The following is a 12910-nucleotide window of genomic DNA, read 5'->3' on the forward strand; positions in this document are numbered from 1 at the left end:
TTTAGTTAACCAAGAACATATAGAGCATACATATAGCAATGTATTATGAGCAAAACAGAAATTGCAGTTCAAGATTATCTAAAAAAACATGCATACCAGCAAGCACTTAAACTTTAAACTGAGGAGAAAAAAGAAAAACTGAAAAAATATCACCAAAACAAGAATAAAAAAAAAATACTATCACACCGGAGTTTCCATCTCATCTGCACGAACTGTATCTTTGAACGATACCGACATTTTCGAGGAGCACCTAAAGCAGCATGTCCAATACCGCCCCTGCGGTGTTGAACGATGCCACCGGGAACGCCCCCATCTCCCTCTGCGAGCCAATGGGATTCATCCTGGGAACACGCGTTTCTCCACGCTACTCAGTGTCCGTCCTTCCTGCTGTCACATCTGTGTCGGTAATGCTGGGAAGGAAATCATGGCCATCCGTGTGTTAGAGCTGATTTTTTTCTTCTACTTTGCTTCTCACATTCCAATCACATTATTTATTGACTTACAGGCCCTGCTACCTGGATATGTGTTTCCTCAGCCGGTAAGTGTCAAAGTTACAACGCACGATAGGCATACTACAGAGACTGTAACTGCAAAGCTACAAGTTACAAAGTTAGAAGCACCTGCTCTGTGGCTACAAAACCATTCACTCATTGAACGTTTGTCTCCACCAGCTGAGAGATCTTCTGAGGTGGTATGCACGGGAGTTCAAAGATCCTATGGTGATGGACCCTCCGGAGTGGTTCAAGGCTTTCGTTTGCTGCGAGGCCTTGTTTCAGATGCCTTTCTTTCCCATTGCAGCCTATGCTTTCCTGAAAGGTCAGTGAACACAACGTCCTTGTGTAAAATCTGTTGAGTATGAAGGTAGTCTCTCTGTCTGTCTGATGCTGCACTGCTCATTGAGAAACACTCACATTAATACGAATAGCTGCGGTTTTGGTTTTGTTACGAGCTATAATTGTATTCAATTCATTTTCTCAATCATATTAAATTACTTGTCCACATTAATAGCCTATGGTTCACAGTTACCTTCGTGCACGGCGTCTACTCGAAGTTCTGAGCAAGTCGACTGTGAACAAATTCTTATTTTATTCTGAGACATCTTGGCAAACACAGTTCGACTTGTGGGGCTGAAAGTGATTTGCTCTTTAGAAGAGGTAATTATATGTCATGTTTATGTCGTAGCCTATTTCACCGTTGAACGAGCCCGAATTAAATTGAGAGTTTTTCTAATGGAGTTCGGCGTGTCGCTTGTATGCACTGGAGGCGGGACGGCTCTTAATCGGCCAGGACGAAAGTTAGCTCAAACCTGACCTCTCTTGGATTTTTTCTGTCGTAACACTACAGAACAGCAGGTGAGATGTACAGGGGAGATCAACAAAAGGACAGTTCCGTGTGGATATGTATGATTAACATTATAATTTGACCAGGATTTTCTCACTTAGGCCTACTTTTTAAATGCAGCTTTAGTTTTGTTGGTTATGGGTGGGAGGTGACTGTCTTTAAGTTTTTGTCGCCACCCCGAATCAACGAAGGTAAATGGATTTTCTACTTTAAAAGAAACAACAGCCTGCAGCCTGGAGCATCTTTTGATCAATCACTGTGTTTCTGGTCTTTCAGGTGGCTGTAAGTGGATCAGGACTCCTGCCATCCTGTATTCTGCACATGTGGCCACCACTCTGCTCCCCATCCTAGGTCACATCCTGTTCTACCAGTTTCCTGTGGAACCCCACCCTGGTCCTAAGACCCTGCAGGAGCGCTGGCTGCTGGTCTCCATATATGCTCCATACCTGCTGGTGCCTTTGCTGCTTCTCTTCACCATGCTGTTCTCTTCCACATACAACTCTGCCTCCACCAAGTGTGGAGGCACATCAGTCAACACCAAGAAGAAGAACTGACTCATAACCAGACCACAGCTATCTCTCTGAATGCACCTTTGTACCTGATATGCGTACAGTATATCTGAGAGACTGTGTGAGGCTGACTCACACAGTCAGACTCACTTCAAACAATGTCATTTGAAGGAAATTGTCATTATTAAACCAGCCAGAATGAACATAATGTCACTCTCTAAAATTAAATGCTTGTTTGGGGAACATGTTTTGTATTTTTATCACTGCCAATGTGACTTTGTGGGTCTTTTTACTTTATTTGATAGAATAAGGAGGGGGCAGGAAATGCAGAGAGAGAGAGGGGAAATTACATGCATCCCTAGCTGAACCAGGGACATTGCAGTTAATGCAGTATTGAGCATTTTGAACCTCTAGGCCACCACGATGCCCCATTTGTAATTATTTTGATTTTAAAATACAGTTTTAGCCAATAACATTGATAATGGCTGCATTCCTTTTAGGTGATGCCAGACAGGACCTTGCTGCTATACTGGTGTATCAAGGACAAGGCTTACTGGCACGTTTACTCCAATTGTAGACCTCATCAGTGTTAATGGAATAAACATTTATTTAGCATAAATTAAATGCATAGATTTGCAAAGCACAGGGTATTTTCAACCTTTTATTTATAAAAGCTTGAGAAAGATCATCAGATCATTATTTCCTCAAATTAAAAGAGCCCAGTATAGCATATGATCTATTGATTTATGAATTGGGTTAGAATGGTTTACATTTTCTAAATAGTGCATGAAATACAGAAAAAAATGTATATGTATGCATGTATGTAGACAATCCACACAACAAGCAAAGAAAGACCAACAAATAAACAACAAGTACAAACCTGGGAATAGACACAATCCTAATGATAGAGCATACATAATAAGAGCAATGAAGTAATGGGCAACATATTAGGAGTGCTAATAGTTTAGACTGCCTTTACTAATGAGTCAATGTTGATTCCTGGGTAACATATTGCAAAAGGACCCTGTACTCTCCCTACACTCAGGAGGTCACGGAGCTTACTTCACTGTCCACCAGCACCAGCATGGGACTCAGCCCTCTTCTGTGCTGTCTGTTCGTCCGTGACTGTATAGCTAAGCACAGCATCAACACATTTTGCAAGTCTTCTGATGGTAGTAGTGTGACTGATCTTTGACAGATGTGAGTCATGTCATAGACAGGAGGGGAAACAACTTGTGGCTTGATGTTCTGACAGCAAGCTGTTCCTGAATATCCACAAAACAGAAGAACGGACTGTTCACTTCAGAACACAGCCTGAAGCAGTCTCTTCAGAAAGTTCAAGCCCAGATAAGGATCCCCAGTGACGTCATCAGGGTTATTTTCTCGGACTTAAATTGGTGGAGGAGCACTTTTTGTAAACCCAGCACAATGCTGGTTTACAACACTTCTACCAATCTTAGATATCTCTCACCATATTTGCAATAAGGGCAAGCAGTGTGATAAAAGACTTACACACACCACCGCATCAGGGTCACCAACAGCTTTTTTTCATCAACCTTTGGGATTATGAAATGCTTTCACACATCTAATTTGCCTTTGTTATTTGCACATTATTATTGTGTCTTACACTGTTTTTTCTCTTCTATATGCAGTACAATACACTGAGGCACCAGTTATTGGTACTCCTCTACAATCGAATACAAGTCAATAGAACAATTCTGTAAAATATCCTACCTTTGTGAAGCTGATGTTGAAACAAAAATACCTTTCAGAGCAAGGCAATTAGAAGATTAAATAGCCTTCAGCTATCTTTAAGAAAGTGTCAAAGTGCAATACATCCAGATGTACTTTGCACATGATTTTACTGGAGTACCGCCTGACTAGCATGTGCTCCATCTTAGCAAGTTCATCATATGCTCTCATTCTTTTCTGTAGACTAATGTCTCCACATGGCCTCACAAAATAATAAAACTCCAATGTCTACTCTTTTTTATTTTATATTGTTTTATTATTTATTTTTTGCCTTTATTGGGTCTCCACTGGAGGGCCATACAGAGAGGAAAGCTAGAGTGATGGACCGCTCAACAAAATTAGTGTTTGGTGGCTGCCCATTTAACCTTCTCTGTAGCTCAGACAAGCAGCACACACTATTTCAAGCCCTATCAGAGGGGAAGATTCTGGTGCATCTGTGGATGATGTGGTGCTGCCTCAAGCTCTTTTTAAACAGCTGAAACAACTGATTGGTAACTGGTCAAACTGTGCTTAAGTCTTTCATCACCCAAAGATTAAAAATTGCTACCTTTCCTGTCATGGAAGACCTCGGACTGCAGGCAAATTGTTCTCCTGGTGAAGAAAATGTACACAAATAAAACCTTACAGACGTACAGTTTTGATTAGTAAGAGCTGAGCAACATTTTTTTTTTACAAAGGTATAAAGTTTATTTGTTGGCTTTAAGGTAATCAAATATGTAAGTATGTATCTGAACATACTATAATCAGCCTGTAACATACCCACTATACTATGTTTTAATTGAAGAATGGAACTTGCCCAGATTCCTAAATCTCATCGATCATAAAAAAAATTATAACGTCAGTGTCAGTGTCCCCAGGCACGGAGATTTATGATGCCTCTTATGTGCCTCACAGTTCAGGTTGTGTTACATGTGCCAGGTGGCTTGAAGACATAAGGTTACTAGTCACTATGTTTTCAGCCACCAGAGGGTGTAAAATCTAAACAAAGGGCTGAAACTGTAGCCAATGGTAAGCAATAGACTTATTCAATATTTCCATGTCTCCTCCATTATACAACATGTCTCTTTTTTATAACATTTGTCTAATTTGTTTAGAAAATTGAATTTTCCCTGCTTGACAAAATGTGCTAGGGTGTCATGATTGAGCCACAGCCTGAGTGTGATAGCTGTGTCAAGCTTTGTCAGGCTACTTTTACATAAATATCAGTGTTTCATTTACCACTTAGTCATGTAACATCTTCAAGAATACTGATGGAAGATATTACCTGGGCATGCTGGCAGTGATATCAGATAATATACACCCATTTGTTGCAATAGAAAAACAATGTCGTAATGCAGACGTGATTATCTGAAATACACTATAAAACTCAAATATTTCTAGATTATTAATGTAGTATGTTGCCAAAGTCACTAAACTCAATTTTAATAATATCTCATGTTTTGAACTATAACCTTGCACCTCTCAGCATCTCCTGGCGATTCCAAGAAGACGCTAAGTACACATCCTTCTGATTCTTTTTACCGCCCAAAAACACATATTCACAGAAACAATGGTATTAATGCAATATAGATCATCAGATTAGTTAATTTGCCCCCCAAAAAAACTTTTTTCACGGAGTCCTGAGTGCCTCAGTAGACGGACTAACTCTCGCAGCGGATGGAAACGTGTGAAGATGTCCTCCGCGGAAGGATCGCTTATAAAGTGGGAACATGGCTCTAGCTTTCAGTATTGTTTCAGTAGACGGCGGAGCAGAGGGACCTGTCGTCTGTTATAATGTGACAGACCTGCACAGTGATTAAATCTTTACGGTCTATATTAGCTAGTTAACGTACAGTATCTTAACGTGGGACTAAATTAAATCGAAGGAGATTATTGCGCCCAGTGCTAACGTTAGCTGTCCCGTCAGACTTGACGGCGAAGGAAACAACCAAGTGTTCTTTTCTGTCACACGGATGAAATTGATGTCCACTGGGGAAACGTCAGTGTTTTTCAGCAGGAGACAAACGTGTCTTTTGGACTTGGACTTGTGGAAGAAGACACATAAAAAGGACCAACGCCTTTTTTCAGATCAACAACAGTTCTGTGTTGACATTTGTGTTGCATCCGAAGAATTTGTATGCTAACATGGACTAGCTCGCTGATGTTAGCTAGTTTGATAGGTTGCTAGAACGTGTATATCTTAGGTAGAAGCAGGTAAAATTGTTCAGTATCACCAAACAAGGTAACGTTATTTCCATATTATCGTTAGCATGTTTGCAGTGACCTACTATGGGCAGCAGCTATGACGCTAGGTGTAGCCACAGGGTTATGTCACTGTCAGGCTAGCAGATAGCTCGGTGTCTGCAGCTGCTTTCAGTCTTTGCATGGTCATGTCCAGCAGGGTTGGCATCATGTAGACTCCCCTCTGAACAGGTTAGGTGACCGGGGACACACAGTGTGCTAGTGAGCCTCCTTGGAGAGTAATGCAAAGCTGGATTGCAACTATCCAACTGGGTCAAAGACTGACAGCTGGCACTGATACAGTGTAGCTCAGGATTGTTGCTAGCCATGCTCAAAGCCGCCTGTTCTGTGTGATATTACAAACATCTCAACCTACTTAAAGGGCATGATGTCCTGACTGCATCTCTTATTTATGCAATAAGGCAAGTCAGAGCAGTCTGTCATGCAATAAATCCGCAGTGCAAGAAGCAGCATCACCAGGACTGAGTGGATCGTCTGCTCCAGGATTATTTTCTGAATAGGAGAGCAACATTCAAGGCTGCCCATCACTGCCCAGCATCAGCTGGACCGTCAGCCCATCGTAATGGAGACTGTGGGAGATTTTGAGTACAGCAGAAAAGACCTGGTTGGACATGGAGCCTTTGCTGTGGTGTTCAAAGGAAGGCACAGGAAGGTAAATAAATAACTTGCCTGCAATGTTTTCTTCCCCTCTTCTCCCCTTTCTTGTTTAGGAAAAGGGGGCAAGCGGGCAGCTTCATTTGAAAATCTGGGTCAGTCCGTGGCATTGCTGAATGCAGTTGTGCAGCAGCATATGTGGGCTGTCACCTTTTTTTTAGAGGTGGTAATATATGCAATGCTTTTGTGACTAAACATGTAGATCTAGTCTGATGTGCTGTACATTCATGCCGTGACAGGTGATTTCAGTGTTATTTCTTCAGCCACACAGTTGGATAAGTGTATTTATGTCGTTTGGTTCATTCATGAAATGGATGAGTCAGGCAGCAGTGAATGACTTGCTGACGTACTGAGGGAGGATGGGGTGCAGTGATTTTCCTTTGCCTGTTTAAGGATACAAGCCTCCCTTATGTAAGAACTGCACAAGGTTCATTCACACTGAAGCACTGTAGCCTATTACATTATTGACAAGATGCTCAGAAATTGAGTTCATGCTTTAGATTTGACTGGGGTGTGGTTTTCTGTCACAGAAGGACACAGGAGGCGATGGGTTTGTTTTTGTATGTGTAACGGAGATGCAGGAGATGACATCATGTTGCCCCCATTGCTACTGGTTCGAAACAGATGGTCCTGAATTCCTCAGTGAAAGCCACATTAGAGCATCCCCACACTCCCTGCTGTAGTCTGGGCAGAGCAGCTTCTTTCTCCTAATTTTGAACTGATAACTATCTCACAGCCTGGAAACTGAGCTGAATGCAGGCCTGCAAACAATCACACGGTCATCACTGGAAGCTGTGCATGTGTGAGCACATCCGTCCACTGCTCACATGCCTCCCTGTCGTGATAAAACGGCCCTGGCATGTGATCAGTGTATTTACTATTTAAGTCCTATCATCTCCATGCCATTTAGCCTATTTATAGGATTATTTCCATCTCAGAGGAACAGGAAGGTTAGAGCCACCTGCATGCAACAGACGTGATGGATTGCTTCATTGCTTAGGCAGTGTTGGACGTTACATATGGGCTCCTGTTACACTGTAATATTAAGAAGTTGCACAAAGGCTCATCAGAGATAAAGCCACATGATCAACTAATTGCATTAACAATTGTGTTTTTGACTTTGCTAGAAATTCCCCTGTATAGATATTTAACAACAAATGGCAGGAAACAAACCCAAAACCCCTTAAGATGTAACTTTATGGCTAAATCAAATTACATTTACATCCTGAAAATCTGTGCTTTCACACATTATTGCAACATCTGGAACCCCTCAACTTTGCAAAACATATAAAACTTTACAACTCAGACAAGTTACAACGTGCCACAGCAGCCAGTTAACATGATATATCTAATTCTGATAACTGTACATGTGGCTCAAATCTATTCAGTGGGAATAAGAGCAGCATGGTGTACAATAGGGCTGCAACTGAGGATTATGTTCATTGTCAATTAATTTCCTGATTACATTCTTGATTAATCAATTGATTGATTGTCAAAAATAGTGACAATATTCCCATCACAGTATCTCAGCAGCCTTAAAGGCTATAATGACTGTGTTGAAACAGGAATCAGATGGAGATATATCAACCTATGTTTGCAAGACGATCTTGGGATTCTACTCTGTTAATGCCACACAGATTGTTACACTACCCAAAAGTTCAGCTCGTCAGGCTTTTTTCAGATGTGTACTGTGTGTTAAATGCCGGTCAGCTGAGGCCACCCACTCATATGCACTCTGCCCCAAACTGTGGAGTTTCTGGACAAGCATTTTTTTTTTTTTTTTTACATTTTTAATGGTGTTATCAGCTAAGAAATTCTATTTCTTTAATTACCAAAATAAGATAATGTTGACATCAGTCTTCTGCTGTCAGTCCACGGTCTATCATAACACCTCGGCCAACGTCTGGTTGCAGTGCTGCTGACGCTAATCTCTTTGTTGCTCACACCTCTATAATCGGCTGTGATTCATAAATGAGATCATGCATTATTTTGGAAAATTAAAGCATGCTTCTGTCTTTGCAGCATGACATTGCTTACTCTGCACTCCTTAACTGTCCATTATGTGGTGCACTACCAAGCCATCAGTTTAGTTTGTCTCTCCCCCGTGCCCACACCTCCTCACCCTCCAGCATTACATGATGGGCCAGTGGGGTCACTTTTTTTTTCTATGGGTGTAGTGGCAGCAGCTCAGTCACACTTGGCTGGGCAGGCTGTCAGTGAGCTGGGGATGGATGCAGCTCAGTTGACAGTGTGTTGCGCAAACACACACACACACACACACACACACACACACACACAGCCTCGTGTCACTCACATGCAGTCTCACTCGTGTGTTGGATTCCATGCCAGGCTGTAGGCTCAAGAGTGCAGTGGCAGAACAGGAACATCTCCTTTTAGCCTAGATTCATTTGGAAAGCATGTCTATTTAGTAATAGAATTCCTTCCTTAGCATCCTGTTTGTCCATACTGTTTGTGTGTGCCTATCATGGATATAAATGCAGAGGCTCTCTCCTGGGTTTATTTCTGTGTCTTCAGTAGGGTGTTTGCGTGTGCAGCACATGTCCTGAAAGCCTTTGAGCTCACGTGATCTCCCAAAGTCTTTTTATACCTGCTCCAGGAGCTCATCTGGAAACATTATCTCAGCCCAGGGAAAAAATAGTCCCCTCTCCTCTCACTTAGCTTTTAGTGTAAGTAGGCTGGCTGCCGTTCTCGCTGTCATCTGAGCGCCTTGTCATTCAGCGCGATAGGCTGGCCTAACTGTCAGAAACCTAAGTGACCCAGTGTTATTGGAACGGATGAAATTTCCTCCGTCATTCGAGCCAGCTCTTACACAGTGATACTGACAATGTAATTTAGGCCAGCAGGCTTGACTTTTAGCACACACATACACACACACACACACACACACACACACACACACACACTCACACACACTTACATATATTGTGTATTTACATGTCATAGAAAGCATTTCAAGTGCAAGTGCAGACAGCATTTATTTATATTCTGCTGGCCATTTCTAATGCCTCACTCCTTGTTTTAACAATTCTTAGTGTCAGTGGCAGGGACAGCAACACAACCACTAGAAATGAAATGACTGAGGGGACAGACTATAATCAGGGTATGATTTTAGTGTTTACCAACTACAGTGGTTGGCTAACAACAGGGTATCCAACGAGAGCTCAAACAATAAGCCAGTTGATTGATAGGGTGGTTGAAAGAACATTTATTAGCAGTTATCTCTGTAATCCTTTGTTGGAGTTATTTTTCACACACAGAAATGCCAAACTTTCTTTGGTTTCAGCTTTAGTTTCTCGTGCATGGTAGTAAACCTTTGGGTTTTGGTCTGTTGGTCGGACAAAACAAGAGCTGTGAACATGTCACCTTGGGCTCTGTGAAACTGTGCTAGGCTGTTTTCACTAGTATTGCACATTTATGGAAAAAATCTACATTAATAGTAGTTCATTTCAACCCTATTTTCTGCAGTGTTGGATAGTCGGGGTGGGCCGCCTTCTCTGACACAAATACCACCTCTGCTAACGTTGTAAAAAAGATATTGCACAATTATTAAATTAAACATTAACTGGAGGGAAAACAAGCCAATGTGTTATTTCACACAGTAACTATTTAAAGAGTGTAACTATGGGCTGTCTCCTAAGTACATCTCAGGAACTGACACAGCCTGGATCCTCAGGGCTTATCATCTCCACTAAACAGCATCCTGGGGAGAAAGCATGACCGAGCTGTATTTACAAACCTGTGTGCTCTCCTCTAATTGACAGCAACAAGTTCACGCACTTCCTCCTGTGTTTGCTGAATTTCAGTGTCAGCTTAAGAAGGAATCAGCGAGTTGCCTGTCAGACTGAATGTCTTAAGAAAGAGCGGTTTAGGAGGAGCACATTTACAAAGTGAACATGTGTCACATTATCAAATAACGTGACAAACACTTGTCTTTGATACTAGTTTGGGGAAAATTTTACAGGACCATTGGGACTATGTTGTTCTTTACGTTGTTCTAAATCTTTCTTTCCTCCCCTCTGCTCTCTGTGTTCCGTAGAAGACAGATTGGGAGGTGGCTATCAAGAGCATTAATAAGAAGAACCTGTCCAAGTCCCAGATCCTTCTTGGCAAAGAAATCAAAATCCTGAAGGTGAGCATGACACTTAATTGCCTCTCTCTTATCTCTTCAGTGTACTTAAAGAGTGATCTGATATTGACCTCTTGTGAGTCTGCACCTTTGACAGAAGGAGCCTTGACTTCCCTGATGGAAATATCAGTGAAAGTGATTCCATTAGCTGCTGTGCTGTGGCCTAGTTAGTCTTCTTTCTAAAGCATCTGTTTTTTCTTTTCTGTTTTTGTTCAGGAGCTGCAGCATGAAAACATTGTGGCGCTTTACGATGTTCAGGTAGGTTTTTTTTTTTTATCTTTTCTACATCAAATTGATTCAAGCTTAACAGAAAATAAAGTAACCAGTTTTTGTATTCGATGCTGTTTCTATGCTTGGCTCTATTGAGTGTTGTTTGCACTGTGGGTCTTTCAGTAGCAGACAGGCAGGTGTGTCTGACACCTTGTCTGATCCAGTATCTATGGAGCAAGTGATGAAAAACTTGAATCTAGTCAAACAAATCTACATCCAAGAGGATCAATGTTGCTATTGGCTGGTCCTTCAATTTACTGCTGAGTAAGACAACCCCCCCGTCTCTCTGTCGACACAGATGCCTGATTCAGGGTCATACTGTTGTAGTGCTTCAGTCCCATCAGTCTGGTTGTCAGGGTACTGCTGTGTCTGAGCACAGCTTCTTCTGTAAACCTGACAATGCAGCATAATGACAGCTGACCCTGTTAAAACCTAAAATGTCTCATCAATACAACCTCCCTGCAACCACTTGCACCCCATAAAGTGAAGAATCAGTGATATTAGCAGGCATTCTCAGATATTTTAAGATTCCTGAACCTATTTCCTGAATTAGACAAAGCACAAAATGTAACTATTGGCTTTTATCTAGTAAACATACATTACAACTGGTGTTTATACAGGCAGTAAAAGATGTATAAATACCACTCTGTACTGTTTTCATACAAGATTAAGTCTTTTTACTGTTCAAAAACAGCAACGCATTGTTGAGTCTGAAGGTCAATAAGCAGTCACCCATAGCTGACTGCTTTCCAGCTCAGTATATTATAGTTAAACAACGCCTGAGTACTGCCCAGCTAACGCTAGCATATCATTATATCAGTGTCTTAAAAGGGTATTTTAGGTGTTTTTAAACATGGGTCCTAGTTTTACATATTTTTGGGTATAAAGGACTAATAGTTTTGGGATTGGTCCAGTAGTTTGCCTCAGCTGCCGGACATGAAAGGGGCTGCAATGGCTGCAATGTAGTTCTTGCACCCGTCGAAGTATGCTCGTCAAACGTGCTTGTTCTTGCCACTGCCTGAAAGTGCCTGAAACATTATGGAAAAGATCTTTACAGAAATAGACCTTTTTGTGACTTGTTTTGACGGAGGATTTTGTTGCAGCTGTTGCAGCCTGTTTTGTGTCTGAGGTTTTGTACCTATTAGTAATTTAGACACCGAAAAAAGTACAAAAAAAAAAAAAGGGTTATGGTTAAAAATACTGGATTTACCCTTTACTCACTTTGTACAGGATCTCTGGACATTCAGGGCTGAGCAGTAGCTTGTCCTCTCGGTCTGTAAAGCTATAACATTAGCTAGTGTAATGTTATCCCAGTGAAGAGGAGGCTGTGAGCCATCATCAGGATCAATAGAGATTATATCTGATATCTTCTGCTTCACATGTTTAACTGACGTGACTTACCAGCAGTTTGTCATTATTACCATGAGGTGATTACTACATAGCATCCGCTACTAAATGTAATTCCACCTTTGAATGTAGTGATTAGAACAATAAGTCATTTTAAGTCTCATAGTAATGGTTTTTCTTTAACTAAATGTGAACGACAGTAAATTTGTCTGGTTTTCTATATACAGATGAACTTTGAAGTTGTTCAAAACGGCCTTTCCGTGGCTCTTATGCACATTGAGAATGCAGAACGCTTGATGTGAAACTGCAATTTCTTGCATATCTGAGAATAGATTTTATGACACTACGTCACCCAAACAAACTACTTTGAATGCTTTTGGCCAAACTGAAGCCTGTACAATGTACAAAGTATTTGTACTTTTCAAATACAAGTATTTGTAAAGGCAAAGAGTGCATTGTACTGAATCTGAAAGGACATACTGTCAGTACAAATGTTGTTATGATACCAGAATTTTAAACTTCAATACAATGCTAGTATAATACACAAGGTTAGGATAGGATTTTTTTATTACAACCTGCACACAGTGCTGGTACAGCAAAGTCACTGAACACATACCAACACATTTGTAACAATATTGATAGTAATAAG

At 41.2% G+C, this 12910-nt stretch overlaps 2 protein-coding genes across 2 annotated transcripts in view; both read left to right on the top strand.

Annotated features, from left to right (window-relative positions):
* Positions 1-186: 186 nt before the first annotated feature.
* Positions 187-2064, top strand: tmem97 (transmembrane protein 97). The gene is made up of 3 exons (XM_041941348.1): positions 187-538; positions 672-816; positions 1618-2064. The coding sequence occupies exons 1-3, from the start codon at positions 425-427 to the stop codon at positions 1893-1895; spliced, it is 537 nt and encodes a 178-aa protein (XP_041797282.1). The 5' UTR covers positions 187-424; the 3' UTR covers positions 1896-2064.
* A 3281-nt stretch (positions 2065-5345) lies between these two features.
* ulk2 (unc-51 like autophagy activating kinase 2) overlaps positions 5346-12910 on the top strand; it is a 35150-nt gene continuing 27585 nt past the window's right edge. The window contains exons 1-3 of the mRNA XM_041940233.1: positions 5346-6495; positions 10555-10647; positions 10861-10902. Coding sequence (XP_041796167.1) covers positions 6406-6495; positions 10555-10647; positions 10861-10902 — 225 coding nt within the window. The 5' untranslated portion in view covers positions 5346-6405. The remainder of the gene's footprint in view (positions 6496-10554; positions 10648-10860; positions 10903-12910) is intronic.

Source organism: Chelmon rostratus, chromosome 7 (assembly GCF_017976325.1).
Source record: "Chelmon rostratus isolate fCheRos1 chromosome 7, fCheRos1.pri, whole genome shotgun sequence".
Classification (NCBI taxonomy): Eukaryota; Metazoa; Chordata; class Actinopteri; order Chaetodontiformes; family Chaetodontidae; genus Chelmon; species Chelmon rostratus.

Excerpts from the sequence above, each read along its gene's own strand:
- tmem97 (XM_041941348.1), top strand. The coding sequence starts at position 425 with ATGGCCATCCGTGTGTTAGAGCTGATTTTTTTCTTCTACTTTGCTTCT. Across the intron at positions 539-671 it reads GATATGTGTTTCCTCAGCCG|CTGAGAGATCTTCTGAGGTG; the intron begins GTAAGTGTCAAA and ends TGTCTCCACCAG. Across the intron at positions 817-1,617 it reads AGCCTATGCTTTCCTGAAAG|GTGGCTGTAAGTGGATCAGG; the intron begins GTCAGTGAACAC and ends CTGGTCTTTCAG.